We start from the raw sequence: 20,376 nt of genomic DNA, 5'->3' as shown, positions 1-20,376 counted from the left end.
TTGTCACAACACAATGCCACAGATGTCTCAATTTGAGGGAGCGTGCAATACAATTTGATTTAAATTGGCATGCTGACTTGAGGAATGTCTACCAGAATGCTGTCAGCTGTCAGAATTTTTATTTCTCTGCCATAAATTGCCTCATGTCATTTTATGGCTGTGCTCTTGCCCAGTCATGTGAAATCCATAGATTAGGACATTTATTTCTATTGACTGATTTCCTTTAACTCAATTGTTGCATTTATATTTTTGTTCAGTATAATGCGTCTCAACACATGTAAACAAAAATTCATTTATTCTAGGCTGGTGCTCCTTTCCTCAGTTTAGGGCTGGATTCAATCCACATCGCGGAGCCATCGCCTTAAAATGAAAGGTCATTTCCTATTGAGCTGACATATGCAGCGTTTTCCGTGAATGCGGACTCCGGGACTCCGGGAACATTGCCTTTAATTGTCAATAGCGCTGTAGAGCAAATTGTCAATGCTATGGATTGATTGAAGAGCCCCTACACTACCACTATAGTAAATGTGAAAAACGAAGAGGAAACAAGAGGCGATAGGTTTGCCACCAGCTGAGTAGTTTGTGTTGGTCTGTCTTTCCTAGATAGCAGAGATGAATATTCAGCTCCTGATAGTGAACCCGTCGATGTAGTACACCCCAACAAAGACATGACGTGAGCTCTGGCAACATTTCATTTCAATGGTTTATTCTGCAGTATGTACAGATCATCCTAGTAAAACTTTACAGTATGTACAGGTTAAATCAACCCACTTTCCTATTAAGTTATAATAACCCCGCAGCAAAATCTTGAGAAATCAGAAATTACAAAAACAAAAAGTATAACCTCCACTCAGGACGCTATGGCTACACCCTATTCCCTAGATAGTGCACTACTTTCAACCAGAGACCTATGCACTACATAGGGAATAGGGGGCCCATTTCAGACATCGCTTCCTTTAACTCAAAAAGGGTCAGACCTCCCTGTAACACGGTCTGACAAGCAGGACAGTAAGGGGGATCCATTTTACAGTGACGAAGAAAAAGCAACCTCTCAGTTGGATTGACTCCACGGTAGAAGAAGTAGCAGTGATCTGAGATTTAAAACACTGTCCACTTTGTTGTCACTGACCAAGAAGTCAGCTCTTAGATCAGGTCTGTATTTGAAGAAGTCAGGTCTGAGGTCCGGTCTGCATTTGAATAATACCGATCTCCGGTCAGGTCTGTGTTTGAAGAAGTTCGGTCTGTGTGTTTGAATATCACTCCTCAGTATTGGGTGAAGAGTGGTGGAACAAAACACCTGCATATGGATCATAAGATGTCAGGCAGTTGAAAAAGAAAATAAATCTTGTTTTTAATATGTTCCAACAACAAAAGGGTTGTGGAACAACAGTTGATCCTTCTTCCTCTCTCTCGGCTGTGAGTTTAAACAGCACAAAACACAGAGCCAGGAGGGGAAAAAGAMAAAAATAAAATACATCTCTTATTATTGATTGGTAATCAATAATGTATTGATTGATAAGTCAGTTCCCAGAATGCATCAGTAGGCATGTATCAGTGGTCAGGAGGAGGGGGTGTGGTCTCGAGTTTGCGGAGACGACGGCGCCTCAGCTCTGAAGGGTTGGGCTCTCCGTCGTCGCCGACTTCCTCTCCATCTCCTTCCTCTTCATCGCGCTTGTCTTCACTGTCGCCCAARGTGGTAGAGTCTGGCTGGGAGAAACCTGTGGCCCCATTCACAGCTTCYGGTTCAGCGGCTGGAGAGTAAGAGACAGAGGAGCGAAACTAAAGTGAGAAAATGTGTCTACAGTGTAAAACATACCGCTTCAAAATCCCACRAACAGCTAGTCCGGATTCCTACAAAATGATTCATGTTCACTTCACAATATCAGTCAGTCAATAGGAGGACTTACCTGTACTGCTCTGAGAGTCATTCTCCTGGGTTTCTGCACTAGTGGAGGGAGGAGATGATCCACTGGCCTCGCCAGCAGCGCTGCTGGTTTCTGACTGAGGAGGACTGAGGAGCAAAGGAGCAGTATGATAATCATATGCTAAACAATAAGGGGGAATGTTGACCCACATAAAAATGAAAACAAGGCATCGTTACGTGAGCGTGGCGACGGTAGTGAGGTAATGGTGGATGTTGAGCATGGCAGCGTCCAGTAGAGTGTGGATGTTGTGGAGACACTGCAGTCTGGCCTCCAGGCCTCTACGGCCCTCCTGCTCCAGCTCCCTCAGCTCAGCCTCTGACATGGTGGACAGGGCCGGGGGAGGAGGGGGCATGGATGACACTGGGACAGAACACACAGCATAACAAGGTTATTCAAGATGCCAGCCTTAATACAGATTTGTGAACATCTTAGCCCTCCCTCGGCAACAGGGTAAATAAGAAAACTGTTGCTAGAAATGTTGAAAATGGTGTCCCATCTACAATACTATTTTCATGATGGAGGATTCCTTTATAAGTGAAGGAGTAAGTAGGAATGAATCCAGATCTTACCAAACGGTGGAGGTGGTGGCATAGTCAGCCATGGAGGTGAGGGGAACGGTGGGGGTGGGAAGGAGGGGAAGGGGAACCCAGGCATAGGGCCTCCTGGAGCAGGAGCAGCACCGACTGTACTGGCCCCAGTGGACTGACCCGTGCCTGATTCACACAAGGAGAAATTATGACTTCAATGTTCACAGAATATTAGGAGAGACACTTTAGGTCTGGTCTTCCAGACCCAGAGGAAGTCTAGTCCTGGACCAAAAAGCATGCTCAATTGAGAATCTCTATTGAACGGGTCATTTTCATCATCTAGGTCAGGGAAACCTCTAATTGACGAGAATGTGAAGATTGGTCTGCGTCTACCCTCCCATTCAGAAAAGATAAGACTGACAATTTGACAGATGCCTAAGTACCAGAGAGTAGAAATGAGACTCACCAGCTCCCTGAGTCTGAGCTGCCTCTGTGGCCCCAGGGACCTCTGTGGCTCCTGGGGCGCCAGGAGCACCAGCAGGGGGGGCCGCTCCAGGGAAGGGGCCCCAGAAAGGAAACAGCCCTGGGGGGAAGTGGGGCATCATTCCAGGGCCAACTAGATGAGACAAGGGGACAAGAGGACGCATGTCAGTCAGCCGCTTGGGAGTCAACCCAGTTTACAGCTAGTAACTTCATGAAACTATTACTGGGTTTCTATCAGGTATCTAGTAACTTCGTGAAACTAAACTCAGAAAAAAGAAAAAAAAGTCCCTTTTTCAGGACCCTGTCTTTCAAAGATAATTCGTAAAAATCCAAATAACTTCACAGATCTTCATTGTAAAGGGTTTAAACACTGTTTCCCATGCTTGTTCAATGAACCATAAGCAATTAATGAACATGCACCTGTGGAACGGTCGTTAAGACACTAACAGCTTACAGAGGGGTAGGCAATTACAGGTCACAGTTATGAAAACTTAGGACACTAAAGAGGCCTTTCTACTGACTCTGAAAAACACCAAAAGAAAGATGCCCAGGGTCCCTGCTCATCTGCGTGAACGTTCCTTCCGCATGCTGCAAGGAGGCATGAGGACTGCAGATGTGGCCAGGGCAATAAATTGCAATGTCCGTACTGTGAGACGCCTATGACAGCGCTACAGGGAGACAGGACGGACAGCTGATCGCCCTCGCAGTGGCAGACCACGTGTAACAAAACCTGCACAGGATTGGTACATCACACCTGCGGGACAGGATGGCAACAACAACTGCCCGAGTTACACCAGGAACGCACAATCCCTCCATCAGTGCTCACAGTGTCCGCAATAGGCTGAGAGGGCTTGTAGGCCTGTTGTAAGACAGGTCCTCACCAGACATCACCGGCAACAACGTCGCCTATGGGCACAAACCCACCGTCACTGGACCAGACAGGACTGGCAAAAAGTGCTCTTCACTGACGAGTCGCGGTTTTGTCTCACCAGGGGTGATGGTCGGATTRGCGTTTATCGTCGAAGGAATGAGCATTACACCGAGGCCTGTACTCTGGAGCGGGATCGATTTGGAGGTGGAGGGTCCATCATGGTCTGGGGCTGTGCATTACAGGGAAGACATCCTCCTCCCTCATGTGGTACCCTTCCTGCAGGCTCATCCTGACATGACCCTCCAGCATGACAATGCCACCAGCCATACTGCTCGTTCTGTGCGTGATTTCCTYCAAGACAGGAATGTCAGTGTTCTGCCATGGCCAGCGAAGAGCCCAGATCTCAATCCCATTGAGCACATCTGGGACCTGTTGGATCGGAGGGTGAGGGCTAGGGCCATTCCCCCCCAGAAATATCAGTGAACTTGCAGGTGCCTTGGTGGAAGAGTGGGGTAACATTTCACAGCAAGAACTGGCAAATCTGGAGATGCACTGCAGTAATTAATGCAGCTGGTGGCCACACCAGATACTGACTGTTACTTTTGATTTTGAACCCCCCTTTGTTCAGGGACACATTATTCAATTTCTGTGGAACTTGTTCAGTTCATGTCTCAGTTGTTGAATCTTGTTATGTTCACACAAATATCAACACATGTTAAGTTTGCTGAAAATAAACGCAGTTGACAGTGAGAGGACGTTTCACTTTTTGCTGAGCTTATTACTAGGTTCCTATCAGATATATAGTAACTTCATGAAACTTCTACTAGGTTACTATCAGATATCTAAATATTTAACCTGTTCCAGTTTAACTATCAGTGCAGATGGAGCCATTGCGATATTTGACGTTAGACAATGGACGTGTTGCTCTGTATGGTGCTACCCACCATTCCCAGGTGGTCCAGGGACAGGGGCGTTGGCGGGTGCTGCTGGGGCAGGGGGCTGGGCAGGGGCTGGGGTGGGGGGCTGATTGGGGTTAGAGGCCCGGAGGACATCCATACGACATGTAGGACACGTCTGCTGTCTCTGGAACCAGGAGCGAAGGCAACTGGGATACAAAATMAAGGAAAAGGTTAGTTAGCTACACAGAGTTGGTGACATAAACAGCAGAAAACTAACAGGACCAGCCAAAACAATAAATGGGACAAAAATGACAAGTCAAATATCAAAAATGTTATCTTATTTTCTACTTTCTGATACCTTTCTGTCTAAAATAAGTATAGCGTAGATGTATCCATAAAATACCTAGAGTGGAAGATATGATTGCAAGGAAGTTTCTTGGCTCCAGTCACCATCTCTTCACGACAGATGATACACACGTTGTCTGAAGCCAGCAGATCTTCAGGAGTAGCATCTGGGTAACTGCAGAGATACACATAGAGTTCATTGACCAAGGACTAGTCCACTGATGTTTAGTCAATGTTTTTCCATCCTAAAATGATGAATATAATAAGAGGAACGATTTTTTTTCTTCTCCATTGTGGATACCCAAAATAACAAACAAACAAAACKCAGATGCATTGCACACTCACAGTGTATTCATGTTGCGGATGGCTCGCCGCGACATTATGGCATCTGTTACTGCTTTCTTGAACTGCCTAAAGAACAGAGGACAGAATCCAGAAATTCAAGTGTTCTAATGGTTACGTCTGTCTCTAATAACAACAAAACGATAGAGAAGACAATCAGTTGGCCGGGTAACAAATGGAGTCTTCAGAGAGCCCTGGCTTCCAGGTCTAAGAATTCTAGAACGGTATCTTTAATCTAGAGTTTAGAGTAGCGGTGTTGCTCACCTCATAGCCAGGTACATGGGCCGGATGGCGAATAGGGGGAAGGTGTGAACCTTTATCATGATGGTCATGAACGCCATGTACAGGAGGACCTTGATGAAACCTGGGAGGGAAGAGTGGAGAGATTTTTTACTGAAGTGGAATGTTATATTATATATGACCAGTTTCCTGGACCCAAAACAAGCCTAGTCTTGGACAAAAACATGCTCAATGAACATGCTTTTCATTCTAAGAAATGTGGCTTAATGTGAATTAACGAAGATCAATGTGGACCCAAGAAACTGGACCTTTAAAGTTGCATAGCAAGTGTAGAGCATCTCTTTAGCGATAAAGGTATCATACCAGTGTAGAGCATCTCTTTAGCGATATAGGTGTCATACCAGTGTAGAGCATCTCTTTAGTGATAAAGGTAGCATACCAGTGTAGAGCATCTCTTTAGCGATATAGGTGTCATACCAGTGAAGAGTATATTTAGTGATATAGGTAGCATACCAGTGAAGATATATTTAGTGATAAAGGTGTCATACCAGTGAAGGGCATCTTTAGCGATAAAGGTATCATACCAGTGAAGTGTATATTTAGCGATATAGGTGTCATACCAGTGAAGAGTATATTTAGTGATATAGGTAGCATACCAGTGAAGATTATATTTAGTGATAAAGGTGTCATACCAGTGTAGAGTATTTAGGATATAGGTGTCATACCAGTGAAGAGCTCAGTGTAGAGCATGTAGACTGCTTTGTTGTCCCAGGGGTTGTCACTCTGGAGGTGAACAGTGTGGAGGGTGTACTTGATGAAGGTGGTGAGCACCATTGTCATCAGGATGGCATACTAAACAACAACAGTGTTATTATTCTGAGAACTGTGCTGAAGTATAACCAACTGCTTTGATTCATCAAGACCATGAAAATTACTAATACACTGCTCAAAAAAATAAAGGGAACACTTAAACAACACATGTAACTCCAAGTCAATCACACTTCTGTGAAATCAAACTGTCCACTTAGGAAGCAACAATGTTGACAATAATGTACATGCTGTTGTGCAAATGGAATAGACAAAAGGTGGAAATTATAGGCAATTAGCAAGACACCCCCAATAAAGGAGTGGTTCTGCAGGTGGTGACCACAGACCACTTCTCAGTTCCATGCTTCCTGGCTGATGTTTTGGTCACTTTTGAATGCTGGCGGTGCTTTCACTCTAGTGGTAGCATGAGACGGAGTCTACAACCCACACAAGTGGCTCAGGTAGTGCAGCTCATCCAGGATGGCACATCAATGCGAGCTGTGGCAAGAAGGTTTGCTGTGTCTGTCAGCGTAGTGTCCGAGCACGGAGGCGCTACCAGGAGACAGGCCAGTACATCAGGAGACGTGGAGGAGGCCGTAGGAAGGCAACAACCCAGCAGCAGGACCGCTTCCTCCGCCTTTGTGCAAGGAGGAGCACTGCCAGAGCCCTGCAAAATGACCTCCAGCAGGCCACGGTGAAAGCACCGCCAGCATTCAAAGTGACCAAAACATCAGCCAGGAAGCATAGGAACTGAGAGTGGTCTGTGGTCAACCACCTGCAGAACCACTCCTTTATTGGGGGTGTCTTGCTAATTGCCTATAAATTTCCACCTTTTGTCTATTCCATTTGCACAACAGCATGTGAAATGTATTGTCATCGCTGTTGCTTCCTAAGTGGACAGTTTGATTTCACAGAAGTGTGATTGACTTGGAGTTACATTGTGTTGTTTAAGTGTTCCCGTTATTTTTTTGAGCAGCGTATATATATATATATAGCAGGCATATAGGAATAAAGTGTCACATGACAGATTCAGAAAATGACAATTTATAGTTTAACAAACCTCAAATCCAAAGACTAGTTGGACAGAGGCCCCTCGTGTGATGATACTGTGACAGGCATGGTTGACAAACAGGAAGTCCAGGATTGCCAGCAACACCATCAGAGCTGTGTGAGAGAGACACAATGATTTAGATAATCTGTCCATTCCTCCCAGTCATTTTGACTGAACACACTAGTACAGGCCTAGACGTTCTTGCCCAGATATGCCAGTTGCATTATCAAGCTACAATGTCGATGTGTTGTTTTACTGGTGTGCACCAGGTGCATCAGTCTGATATATTTGCATATAGCTTTATTTTAAGAAACACACTTGGTACTAAAAACACCAGTTTCACATAGCTGTGACTAAATCAGTAARACGCCAATAAGTAGTAATAATTACAGTACTGATATACACTGTAGGGTCTATTAAAAGACAGTATAACCCATACTGTACTGTAAACCAGTGAAGGGCCCATTACAAAGATACTGTATATCACTGGGTGGGCCTTTAACACTTTGAAAAGATATAACCCATACTCACAGAGCACCCTGAAGTGGAAGACCCAGGATATATTAGGACTTCTCTCCATCTGAGTGAGAAGGTGGGAAAATACCATCAGAACAGACAAGACACGTGCTTTCCTTTCACATTCATTGTCACTTTATAGATGGTAAACATGTTTCTTGTAAAGTAACGAAAATGTCTGAACTATGTGAAATATCTATACAAATGTGTTTAACATTTAACATGTAACTCTCACAAAGTCCACCCTGTCCTCAGCCAGCCAGTGGAAGCACTTGATGAAGAGCAGCAGGGTGAATAGGGCAACGAAGCGGGGAGAGAAGTCGTCCCTGAACACGGTAAAGGCCAGACACGTCTCTGTGACAGCATACCAGGATCGCTCTATCAGATGCTGAAGGAAGAGGAAGTTGAATCTTAGTGATAACCTTTTTACACTATCATACTGACCCAACCTGTACTGGCTTTGACATTTTGTTTTCAGATTTTCCTTTCCAGCATCAGTCTAACAAATATGGTGGATGTGTAACCAAGACAACACAGCTCAGGAATGAGTAGAGGGTATGATGGTTGCATCACAGGCCTAAGCAACAACAGCATTACATTACATAGAAGTCCAGTGTCAGTTGTTGAGAAATACAGATCTGGTAATCTAATAAACCAAGCAGGAGTAAACAAACACTGAAATACCATTTAAATTGGTCCATACCTCCATCTCTGCAGCTCTCAGCTGTCCGAAGAAGACTTTACGCATGAACTTCCCCAACAGAAACACCAACACAAACGCCTGGATGTACAACACCTGACACAAAGAGGAGAGGGAGGGAAAGCCACGTTACAGACCATACATCTGATAAACATATCAAACAGGGGAATGTAGAGAACTACTGTGTACTCACTGCCATACTGGGGCTACTCTTGGTGAGGTAGACCACAGTGGGGTAGAACTGGTGTTTGAGCAAGTAGGCATGGGCAATCACAGCGCCGGTCAGAGCCAGGCTGGTGGCAGTCACCAGGGCTGCACGCACCATGGTGTAGGCAGTATCTACAGCGGTGTGGTAGGACGACAATCAGAATGTAGAGCAGGTTAGGATATTGTCTTTTCATAATCCTGGCTGTTGGATAATCCAATTTCTTCCTTATAGCTCACTAGATAGCTAACTAACAAGTAACAGTCACTGAATAAATACATGTATGTTGACAGCTGCCTAGGGGCAAGTGTAAACAGAGCAATGTTTGAACTGTACAAAAATATAAAAACGCAACATGCTACAATTTCGAAGATTTTACAAAGTTAGTTCATACAAGGAAATAAGTCAATTGAAACAATTTTCAGCTTCCATGAATTGTGTACAGATCCTTGCGACATGGGGCTGGCTGTGCATTATCCTGAAACATGAGGTGATGGTGGCAGATGAATGGCACAACAATGGGCCGTAAGATCTCGTCACGGTATATCTGTGCATTTCAAATTGCCATCGATAAAATGCAATTGTGTTCGCTTTCCGTAGCTTATGCCTGCCCACACTACCCCACCGCCACCATGGGGCACTCAGTTCACAACGTTGACATCAGCAAACCGCTCACCCACACGACACCATACACGTGGTCTGCTGTTGTGAGGCCGGTTGGATGTACTGCCAAATTCTCTAAAACAACGTTGGAGGCTTATGGTAGAGAAATTAACATTCAATTCTCTGGCAACAGCTCTGGTGGACATTCCTGCAGTCCGCATGCCAATTGAACGCTCCCTCAAAACTTGAGACATCTGTGGCATTTTGTTGTGTGACAAAACTGCACATTTTAGGGTGGCCTTTTATTGTTCCCAGCAAAATCAAATTTTGTCACGTGCCGAATACAACAATTGTTGACCTTACAGTGAAATGCTTACTTACAAGCCCTTAACCAACCGTGCAGTTCAAGAGTTTAACAAATATTTACCAAATAAACTAATGTAAAAAATTATAAAAGTAACAATAAAATAACAATAACGAGGCTATATACAGGGGGTACCCGTCCGGAGCCAGTGTGCGGGGGTACAGGTTAGTTGAGGTCATTTGTACATGTAGGTAGGGGTGAAGTGACTATGCATAGATAATAAAACAGCGAGTAGCAGCAGTGTACTGGGGTGAGTTAACAATGCATTAGATATGCCAGTGTGCAGGGTACAGGTTAGTTGAGGTCATTTGTACATGTAGGTAGGGGTGAAGTGACTATGCATAGATAATAAACAGCGAGTAGCAGCAGGGTACTGGGGGGGGGGGGTCTGTGTAATGATCATGCTGTTTAGCTTCTTGATATGCCACACCTGTCAGGTGGATATATTATCTTGGCATAGGAGAAATGCTCAGGAACAGGGATGTAAACAAATTTGCGCAGAATTTCATAGAAATAAGCTTTTAGTGTTAATGAAACATTTCTGGGATCTTTCATTTTTGCTCATGAAACATGGGACCAACACTTTACATGTTGCGTTTACATTTTTGTTGAGTCTAGATTGACATCTTCACTCAATTGAATCAAGCCTTAATTTCGTTCAAACTAAAACTGCAMTGTTGATATGCCATACTTAATCTACCAAGCTAGGTAAATGTATCGGATGACAAGTTAATAAGATAACTAACAAGACAGCCAATACCTAGCTAGTTAACAATGCAATGTTATAGCTGAGGGGATGTGTTAGCTAATCTGGGCTGGAAGGAACAGCTAGCTTGGCTGCTCTTTCTCTGCATAGCCAGCTATTTTAGTAGTTAGCTGTACAGTAATGTCACTGCAGTGCGAAACTAATATGGACAGCTAGATAGCTAGCTAACGTTAGCTACTCACGGATTCGATGTCGTTTTTGTCACGGAATGCACTTGTTGAGCTTGTTCCAACGCTTTGATTGGGGCGTTCACTATGATTACAAGATGTATCAAGTCCCTCAACTATATTACGACCAATTACTTTTCCCTTCAAGCATTTCGCTGTCTATTTTACTAACATTTACACCCCAGCCCCAAAGACGCCTGAGTCTCCGATACGTGTTTATCTTTGGCTTGCTCCTCCAAGTGGCCACCTCACTTCCGGGGAAATCCAAACTCGCTAACTAGCAAGAGATTGAAGTGTATATGCGTTCGATGGAAAACGTTTGTTGGCTGTTAAACGAAGAAAAGCTATTAGATAGCAAGCTAACTGACGTTGCATTCCAATAGAAACCGTGACACTCGATTTGCAGAATTCCCGTTAGTGTTGTAGCTAGCTACCGTTAGCTAACTGACTGTTCTAAATGGGAGTTCATGGGTTTTCACACCAGCGTACCCCGGTTTATTTTTGGCATTGGATTTGTACCCTGGTGACAGTTAAGACCATATTTTAGTAGACATACGGTAACTCAACGCGGACCAATAGATGAACAGGGATATATATTTTACCAATGGTGGTCTGGCAAGTTGATTTCCTTCCACGTACTAGCGCCAATCAAATGATGGGTTTTATTAACCGTAATGACTGTAGTGCCGCACCATTAAAATGTCAGCATCGCAACTAGAGTACCCACCCATGCTTGTTTTTCAATAGTTGTCGTGACAACAGACAAGCAGGCACAAAAGTGATTAAAAAAATAATATAAATCAGGTGAATAACATGTAGTCACTGTTACCCACTACCGGTTAACTTTGTGCTAATGATGTTGATTCAGTCATATCAGAATAATGCCACTAACTGTACCCTACACAAACTTACTTCCACAAGATACAAAAAAAGAAAATGGTTAATGAATACAGAAAGTCATTCTGTCACTTGAACATARACTGTATGTACAGAGAATCGACCCAGCATCATTGACAACTTTATTGATGAGTTCTCCTCTGAGAAGTGTGATGTTTCTAGCTTTGTCACCTGTTCAAAACATTCAGTAATGAACTCATATCATAGTTATCAGTTAGACATACTTTATTTAAAAATGGCAGTAACTCAAGTTTTTCTAGTGATAGAAACTATAAAATGGAAACATGAGATCTGAGTCTAATAGTAAACATAATGATATCTATACCTTAAGATGTAAAATACCTGGCATTAGAAAACATGGCAAAGAAAAAAAAAAGGTTGCAAAGTAAAATTACAAGTAGTTTGACTGTGGTAAATTTGTAGTAGTAGTGATATACATTTCATTATTTTCTTACCGAAAAAATACCAAAAGAAAATCATTAAAACATTTTATGCAAAAATCCTTAAAAAAAATATTAAAAATATAAAGTAAGGTAAATGCTTTCCAGTCCTACTACTCTCAATAGAATAAGCACATGGTTGGTAGTGGATGACTCAGAGCAGTACTTTGTCCATTATTTTGTGCCGCTACTCTGAATATTCTTCTGTAGGTTTTACTTTTATCTTCTGCTTGTAGCCTCCATTTTTCTTTCTTTAATTCTGCTGCTCTGGGTTCAACATCCCTTCTGCAGCCAGATACTGTAAACAGTTCAGCCTTTTAACATCTCCTTTCACTCATTAAAACATAAAAATAAATGTTTTTTTAAAAATGTGTAAAAGAACCTCCCAGCCTGGCTGGTCTAGTCTTGGGGGGGGGGGGGCACCATTAAGACACTGAAGAGATGGGGTCGAGAGTCTGGTATGGGGGGCACCATTAAGACACTGAAGAGATGGGGTTGAGAGGAGAGCCCATCTGTGTCAGCACTTTATCCAGCCACTGCAGAGGGCCGTGAAGGTGCACTTCTATCCAACAGGGGGTGCTGGTGACATCTTGTCTGTGATACTCAGCTCCCCAGCCCTGTTGGGGGGGAGCGAGAGAGAGAAAGTTAAAGCTGGGTCATATTCAGAAAATGGTCAAAAAAAGTAATGAAAAAGCAAATTTGTCCAATCAGAAATGCTTGTAAATCAATGGACAAGATCATAAAGCAGTGAACTGTACATAGTACTGAAACTAATATAATTGTTGAATCATAAATGTAATTGTATATCACCTTTACAAAGCTCATGCGGATGGTGCACATCTTGGTCAGTTCGTAGACAGCCTCAAAGCCATGGTTCACAGACTGGGCCAGTAGCTGAGCAAATTCCTGGTTGTTAAAGATCTTCAGACTGCAGCCACTAGGGATCTTACACACCGTGGTGGGGTGGAAACCATGGTGGTAGTTACAGTTTCGGCTCTGAACGAAGATACTGGTGTCACTCAGACACTCTGCATACACCTCACCTCCTACATAGTACAGGTGGACGCCTGAGAGAGGGAGAGAAAAAAGAAAAATGCTTGTGTTTCTAGCTCCAACAGCGCAYTAATACCTAATGCTTGTGTTTCTAGCTCCATCAGCGCAGTAATACCTAATGCTTGTGTTTCTTTACTCCCTCAGCGCAGTAATACTAATGCTTGTGTTTCTAGCTCAACATGCAGTATACATAATGCTTGTGTGTTTCTAGCTTCCAACAGTACAGTAATACACTATGCTTGTGTTTTAGCTCCAACAGTACAGTAATACTAATGCTTGTGTTTTCTAGCTCAACAGTGCAGTAAATACATATGCTTGTGTTTCTAGCTCCACAGTACAGTAATAATAATGCTTGGTGTTTCTAGCTCCAACAGTCAGTAATACTAATGCTTGTGTTTCTAGCTCATACAGCGCAGTACATACCTAATGCTTGTGTTTCTAGCTCCATCAGCCGCAGTAATTACCTAATGCTTGTGTTTCTAGGCTCCAACAGTGCAGTAATACATAATGCTTGTGTTTCTAGCTCCAACAGTACAGTAATACCTAATGCTTGTGTTTCTAGCTCCAACAGTACAGTAATACCTAATGCTTGTGTTTCTAGCTCCAACAGTGCAGTAATACATATGCTTGTGTTTCTAGCTCCAACAGTACAGTAATACTAATGCTGTTGTTTCTAGCTCCAAAGTGCAGTAATACTAATGCTTGTGTTTCTAGCTCCATAAGCGCAGTAATACCTAATGCTTGTGTTTCTAGCTCCAACAGTGCAGTAATATCTAATGCTTTGTGTTTCTAGCTCCAACAGTATACCTAATGCTGTGTTCTAGCTCCATCAGCGCAGTAATACCTAATGCTTGTGTTTCTAGCTCCATAAGTGCAGTAATACCTAATGCTTGTGTTTCTTAGCTCCATCAGTGCAGTAATACTAATGCTTGTGTTTCTAGCTCCATCGTGCAGTAATACCTAATGCTTGTGTTTCTAGCTCCATCAGTGCAGTAATCCTAATGCTTGTGTTTCTAGCTCCAACAGTGCAGTAATATCTAATGCTTGTGTTTCTAGCTCCAACAGTAATACCTAATGCTTGTGTTTCTAGCTCCAAAAGTGCAGTAATACTTAGCAAATAAACACACCAGAATACAAAATTAATTTTTTTAAATGCAACGTTTTAGTTGAATATCATGCATGTGTCACCATTCTGTCTCCACACTCTCTAAACCTCTCATCTAATTTCAATCTTCACAACCTCTTCAACTAATCTCAATGTGTTTATTCTCACCTTTGCCAATGTGGCGGCGTGTGTTCTCTATGGTCGAGTTGCGGTTGACGTTGGAGAGCAACCCCAGGCAGAAGCGGTTCTTGTTGTTGGAGGGGTCGGTGAAGCCGTCCACCAGAACACTGGTAGAAGAGGCATGGTAGGCCTCACCCACTCTGTTGTTCAACTCATAGTACACAATACTGCACCAGTGGCTCGGTTCCTCATACTCCACTGGCTGCACATCTACAGGGACAAGGTGGAGCAGAGGGTCAACTCATAGTACACAATTCTAGACCAGTGGCTCGGGTTCCTCATACTCCACATCTACAGGGATCCTTCTTTGTTGTAAAGGGAAATGGATGCGTAATCTTGAAATTTATAATTTAAAATTTGATCAATTCATGAATGATGTGGTGCATTTGTAGTACCCATAGTTCCCTTTCAGTCAGTCAACTTCGGTACAACATACTATGGGGAGTCACACTTGTGACAATCACACCTGACGAGGCCAATGAAATCTGTGCCTCACTGGGAGACAAGCCTTCCACAGGTGATAAACGTGAGGCTTGGATTCATTCCTTCAATTATTCAGCTCATCACCTTGGTGTGAACGCTACTTAAAACTGGAAAACGAGACAGTCTTACGTTGCGCCAACTAAACGGTCCCTTAGTGGTATATTCTCATTCTAAAAAGGAATAAGTTCCAAGATGTTATGTCTCTTCTACATGTTCCTACGGCCTCTCCTGGTATAAGCTGCTATTGGTCTGGTGTCAAGTTCACCAGTGTCGCCATATTTGAGTTACCTTTCATTTAGGATAATGGCGAAGACGGTATGTAGAAAGTTGAGCTGTACGCCATTTTGGGATATAACATGTTATAATCCTTTATAATTGTCTCGTCTAACTGTATAAAGTTCCTTATGAATGTGTACGGATCAAACTCTCTCAGTATCATGATGTTAACTACTTGGCGCTAAACATGTATTCTGAACGCTTACTCTGCTAGCTAACGTGGCGTCAAATGGCTAACGTTGCCAGGAACGGTCAAGACAAAGTTGTATTTTCATGTACAGGAGCTGGAGAAAGGTAGATTCATAATAATCTGAATCTAACACCTACCTTCTGGGCTTTATTGCAGCAGGTTGCCTAGTGGTTAGAGCGTTGGACTAGTAACCGGAAGGTTGCAAGATCGAATCCCCGAGCTGACAAGATAAAAATCTGTCGTTCTGCCCCTGAACAAGGCAGTTAACCCACTGTTCCTAGGCCGTCATTGAAAATAAGATTCTGTTCTTAACTGTCTTGCCAAGTTAAATAAAGGTAAAATACTACAAAAATTATAATAATTGCCAGGTATGTTGTAATTTATTTATGTGGTGAAAATATATTTTTACAATGGCATCTCTGAAGTTAGCTGATTGGTTGTATTTTAAGCCTTGGTTCACGTTACTGTAAAATACAACATGTGTTCTCGTGATGTGCATTCTTTGTAAAACTATACGATAACATTGTGTTATTATAGCCATGTTGGTCTATCATTTATGACTATGGTGAAGACCGAGCTAGAGGAATGTAAATTCATAACCTGAACACCTTTGCGTTTTATTGCCAGACTAATAAAACAGGGCACTCGTCTGAACTCAATGATCATGTGTGCACATCAGTCCTGCAAAGTAGTGACAGTGAAGAATCAAGGGGTGACACTAATAAGCCGGGTACGGGTTTGCAACACTCACGTTTGTCGTCTTGTATGTCTCGGCGCTCAAGCTGCCGCTCAAGCTGCCCTCGGCCAATCAGTTTGTGCGCGAGACTAGGGGAATGCTGGCACTGTTCCCCTACTAGTCCGCAACGCAGGTTCTCTTGTCAATTGTGGAGCTTTTTTTTTTAGGGGGCTTGGTGTTCCCGATACGGACTTCCTCTCCCGAGTGTCCGTACCTCAGCTGAGTCTAAGTTGAGGGACGCGGAAATTGTTTGGGTCGGTCTGGTCGAATGTCTCCCGGCTCCTGTATGCTCTGTCTCCGGTTATGGGTCGGTCTGGTCGAATGTCTCCCGGCTCCTATATGCTCTGTCTCCGGTTACAGGTCGGTCTGGTCGAATGTCTCCCGGCTCCTGTATGCTCTGTCTCCGGTTACGGGGAAGTATTCGAAGAGAGAGGGCGACCAGGTTCATGTGTTTGCCTTGGTTAAGCACCGCTTGACTCTCCTTCCCAGAAGGGTSCAGGTCCCACCTTGGTGATCCGGTCTTACGTAGACTTGAGACCAAGCTAGCTAACAAGCGCTGCATATCGTGCTAGCCAGGTTTGCCAACTTGCCGAGGCAAGCTAGCTACTGCTGCTAGCTATTCCAGCTTCCTAACGGTGGAATTGCGTTGATAGCTCGCTTGTTTAGTATACGTAGCTAGCGTTAAATCGCTTGGTTATTCTAAAAACGGAACATGCTGCTGTCAAAGAACACTGCTAGCCTAGAAGCCTTATCATGGCTAACATCAGCTAGCATACATAACGTCCGGCGAATGCAGCTCATTGTCTTTCCCCCGGCGTTATGGCAATCACATTTCTATTTCCTTGAGTTGGAGGGAGTGGGGCTTGCGTGCACCTCCAATGAGGAAGCAGCCGCCGAGCGCTTGGCTCAGGTAACCCCCCTGGAGCGAGGGGCCTTAGCAAGGGTCTGAGCCCCTCCACAAAAGCTTTACAGTAACATCAATGCCCCCATGTTTGGTTCCGGCCAAACGGGGTGCTACGTCAGCCATTGCCAGAGCCCCGTGTACATAGATGAGGTAAAGCAGATATTGTAGAGGTAAAGTGGTCAATGGAACGTAGACATTGTAACAGGCCCCACAAATGTGGTTACTTAAGTCKGATTTGGCTGCATAACATTTAGAATAGAGGTGTGCAGAAATGGCCATACTCATTTTCATAATCATATCTGGAAATTTAAAGTTGATAGTTGGATAGGATGATAGTTGTGATAAATACATTAAAAAAAACAAGTGTTTTAATATGCGTTTTAAGTCGATTTTTTGGCAAAATACCTCTGCACAATCTCACTGCCAAATAGCTGCAGATTAGGAGCAGCGCGCAAAGGTGTGTGCTCTCAATTTGCAGCGGGCAGCCAAATTTGTCGGATTAAACATTAATCTTGTTTTCCTACCCTTGCCCTGCTTATTAGATATTATGCACATCGATAGCTTGATAGCAAACGTCCTCGCCATGTGATGTATCACAGTAGCAGGCAGCAGTAATCTAACTGATCAGACCGAAAACAGAGGAAAAGTGATAGGGGTGTAATTATGACGCAAGTGGAGATGGAGAAATACAGCGTCACTCTATCCAATCAGAGCAGCAGGATCAACGTACAGCCCACCCTTCTCTTTACAGACAGGTAAACTAGCCAGTTGAGTTAATTAGACCACGTAAAACCTTACGACTGACTGACATGAGAAAGTCGTTTTTGTAATTATCAGTGATATTAATCGGATCCAGAAAATTGCCCATATCCGTTACAAGACTTGTTTTGTCCAACTACGCAGCACACCCCCTAATGTAGTAGTAGTCCCCTTTCAGGTTTAGAAGAAGTGGCTGCTAAATGCCAATTCCCGTTCGTATAAGGTAATTAGCATAGCTAGCATTCAGAAATCGGTGGTGTTTTTTTAGAAACTAATGCAGTTGATTGGTGATCACATGAACATGTATTGGTCTTGACATCCATACAAGCATTATACTCCGATTTTTACTTCAAAAGTGTGACATACATGTAAACAATACCCTAAAGGTAGGTTAGTTTTGCTGGGGGGCAATGAGGAGACACTGGATATTTCCCCCCACACGTTTCCARGGCAATTCCATTGTTTTGGTCCAGTTCGATTGACCTCTTTACTGCATCTATAAGGGGTCTGACTTCATCCAGGCTATACAGTCTCACGTTTGAAAACTTGTCATGTTTATCCCTCAAAGTGTAAGCTGTTGGGGGGGGGGGGGGGCTGTCCCTTTTCCAGCTGGGTTACAATACTGCACATTTTAGAGTGGCCTTTTGTCCCCCAGCACAAGGTGCACCTATGTAATAATCCAGCTGTTTAATCATCTTCTTGCACATGCCACACCTGTCAGGTGGATGGATTAGCTTGGCAAAGGTGAAATGCACAGGGATGTAAACAAATTTTTAAAATCAGGCTTTTAGTTTTGAAGATTACTGGCATCTTTTATTTTAGCTCATGAAACCAACCCTTTACATTCTGGGTTTATATTATTGATCAGTATAGATCCTACAACCGAAGTCACGAGAGTGTGACTCCCCGTAGTATGTTGTACCTCATTTCCCTCCTTCAGGGAACAGTAAGATTTCAGTTTGTATTGACTGCTATGTGATCAGGTCAACGCTGACAATTAGGATAAATCAGTTCCAATGAATGGAGGAGGATGTCTGAAAAGCAGGAATTCCTGATTGCTTAAGGTGGAGAAAAAAAAAGAAAAAAAAATCATAACGTGTAAAAGTTGAAGGTCAGACTCCTCACCCCCACTAGGCATGTTCCTGGGCACGCTGCTGCTSGTCTCCATGGACCCCTCCTGTCCCATCTGCTCGTCGGGGGGCATGTAAGCCGGGGGTGGGGTATCAGCTGGAGGAAAAACACCACAATGGACGGATAGTTAGGAGACCAGATGCTGCTGATGACAAATGGCTGTCCACACACACAGAGAGGACAGACACATATACACACACACACACGGACAGACGACTCCCAAGAGGAGTTAAAACCCCATCCACCACCACAGGATCTTTCTCTACCCGGAAACAGGTGTAGGGTTTCACACACATCCGCCACATGGAACACTAATGTATGAACAGTCCCATAAGTGTTGTATTACACAACCACTGATGAGGACAGAAATTGAGAAACGTTTCAAGTGGGGTGTGGGTGGGGACTGTTGGTAATGTTTTCTAAATGAGAAGACTGGTCTTCCTACAGACCAGACAGACCAAGCACCAGTGACTCCGTCAATAAAAAAAAGTGGTCAGATGAAGCAGATGCTAAGCTACAGGTCTGTTTTGCTAGCACAGACTGGAATATGTTCTGGGATTCTTCCGATGGCATTGAGGACTACGCCATATCAGTCACTGGCTTTATCAATAAGTGCATCGAGGACGTCGTCCCCACAGTGACCGTACGTACATACCCCAACCAGAAGCCATGGATTATAGCCAACATCCGCACTGAGCTAAAGCTAAAGTTGCCGCTTTCAAGGAGCGGGACTCTAACCCGGAAACTTAAGAAATCCCGCTACGCCCGCCGACGAACCATCAAACAGGCAAAGCGCCAATACAGGACTAAGAGCGAATTGTACTACACAGGTTKCGACTCTCGTCAGATGTGGCAGGGCTTGCAAACCATTACAGACTACAAAGGGAAGCACAGTCAAGAGCTGCCCAGTGACACGAGCCTACCAGACGAGCTAAACTACTTCTATGCTTGCTCCAAGGCAAATAACACTGAAACATGCATGAGAGCACCAACTGTTCCGGATGACTGTGATCATGCTATCCGCAGGGCCAGATGGATTACCAGGACATGTACTCCAAGAATGCGCTGACCAACTGGCAAGTGTCTTCACTGACATTTACAACCTCTCCCTGTCCGATTCTGTAATACCAACATGTTTAATGCAGACCGCCATAGCGTTCTTGGACACAGGGAGTAAGGTAACCTGCCTAAATGACTACTGACCCATAGCAKTCCKGTCTGTAGCCATGAAGTGCTTTGAAAGGCTGGTCATGGKTCACATCAACACCATTAACCCAGAAACCCTAMACCCACTCCAATTTGCATACCGCCCTAACAGATCCACAGATGATGCAATCTCTATTGCACTCCACACTGCCCTTTCCCACCTGGACAAAAGGGGCACCTATGTGAGAATGCTGTTCATTGACTA

At 43.8% G+C, this 20,376-nt stretch overlaps 2 protein-coding genes across 6 annotated transcripts in view; both read right to left on the bottom strand.

The window, feature by feature from the left end:
* Nucleotides 1–685: 685 nt before the first annotated feature.
* Nucleotides 686–11,299, bottom strand: LOC111966017 (E3 ubiquitin-protein ligase synoviolin). The gene is made up of 16 exons (XM_023990466.1): nucleotides 10,827–11,299; nucleotides 8,900–9,045; nucleotides 8,710–8,802; nucleotides 8,242–8,394; nucleotides 8,022–8,070; nucleotides 7,500–7,603; nucleotides 6,358–6,484; nucleotides 5,657–5,756; nucleotides 5,396–5,461; nucleotides 5,109–5,225; nucleotides 4,751–4,911; nucleotides 2,919–3,068; nucleotides 2,495–2,638; nucleotides 2,102–2,285; nucleotides 1,908–2,011; nucleotides 686–1,751 (listed from the first exon to the last, which is right to left on the bottom strand). Exons 2-16 carry the CDS (start codon nucleotides 9,029–9,031, stop codon nucleotides 1,552–1,554), a joined length of 1,884 nt encoding a protein of 627 aa, XP_023846234.1. The 5' UTR covers nucleotides 9,032–9,045; nucleotides 10,827–11,299; the 3' UTR covers nucleotides 686–1,551.
* A 517-nt stretch (nucleotides 11,300–11,816) lies between these two features.
* The window catches only part of smad5 (SMAD family member 5), a 17,648-nt gene continuing 9,088 nt past the window's right edge, over nucleotides 11,817–20,376 (bottom strand). For all 5 annotated transcript variants that reach the window (XM_070444298.1, XM_023990462.3, XM_023990461.3 and 2 more), the window contains 4 exons: nucleotides 18,960–19,061; nucleotides 14,475–14,696; nucleotides 12,959–13,215; nucleotides 11,817–12,765 (listed from right to left, as the gene is read on the bottom strand). In XM_070444298.1, the coding sequence (XP_070300399.1) occupies nucleotides 12,622–12,765; nucleotides 12,959–13,215; nucleotides 14,475–14,696; nucleotides 18,960–19,061 (725 nt within the window). In that variant the 3' untranslated portion in view covers nucleotides 11,817–12,621. The remainder of the gene's footprint in view (nucleotides 12,766–12,958; nucleotides 13,216–14,474; nucleotides 14,697–18,959; nucleotides 19,062–20,376) is intronic.

The sequence above is a fragment of the Salvelinus sp. IW2-2015 genome, linkage group LG6.2 (genome assembly GCF_002910315.2).
Source record: "Salvelinus sp. IW2-2015 linkage group LG6.2, ASM291031v2, whole genome shotgun sequence".
NCBI lineage: Eukaryota > Metazoa > Chordata > Actinopteri > Salmoniformes > Salmonidae > Salvelinus > Salvelinus sp. IW2-2015.
Note: the sequence above shows the minus strand (reverse complement) of the source record. Positions and strands in the feature narration are given on the sequence as shown.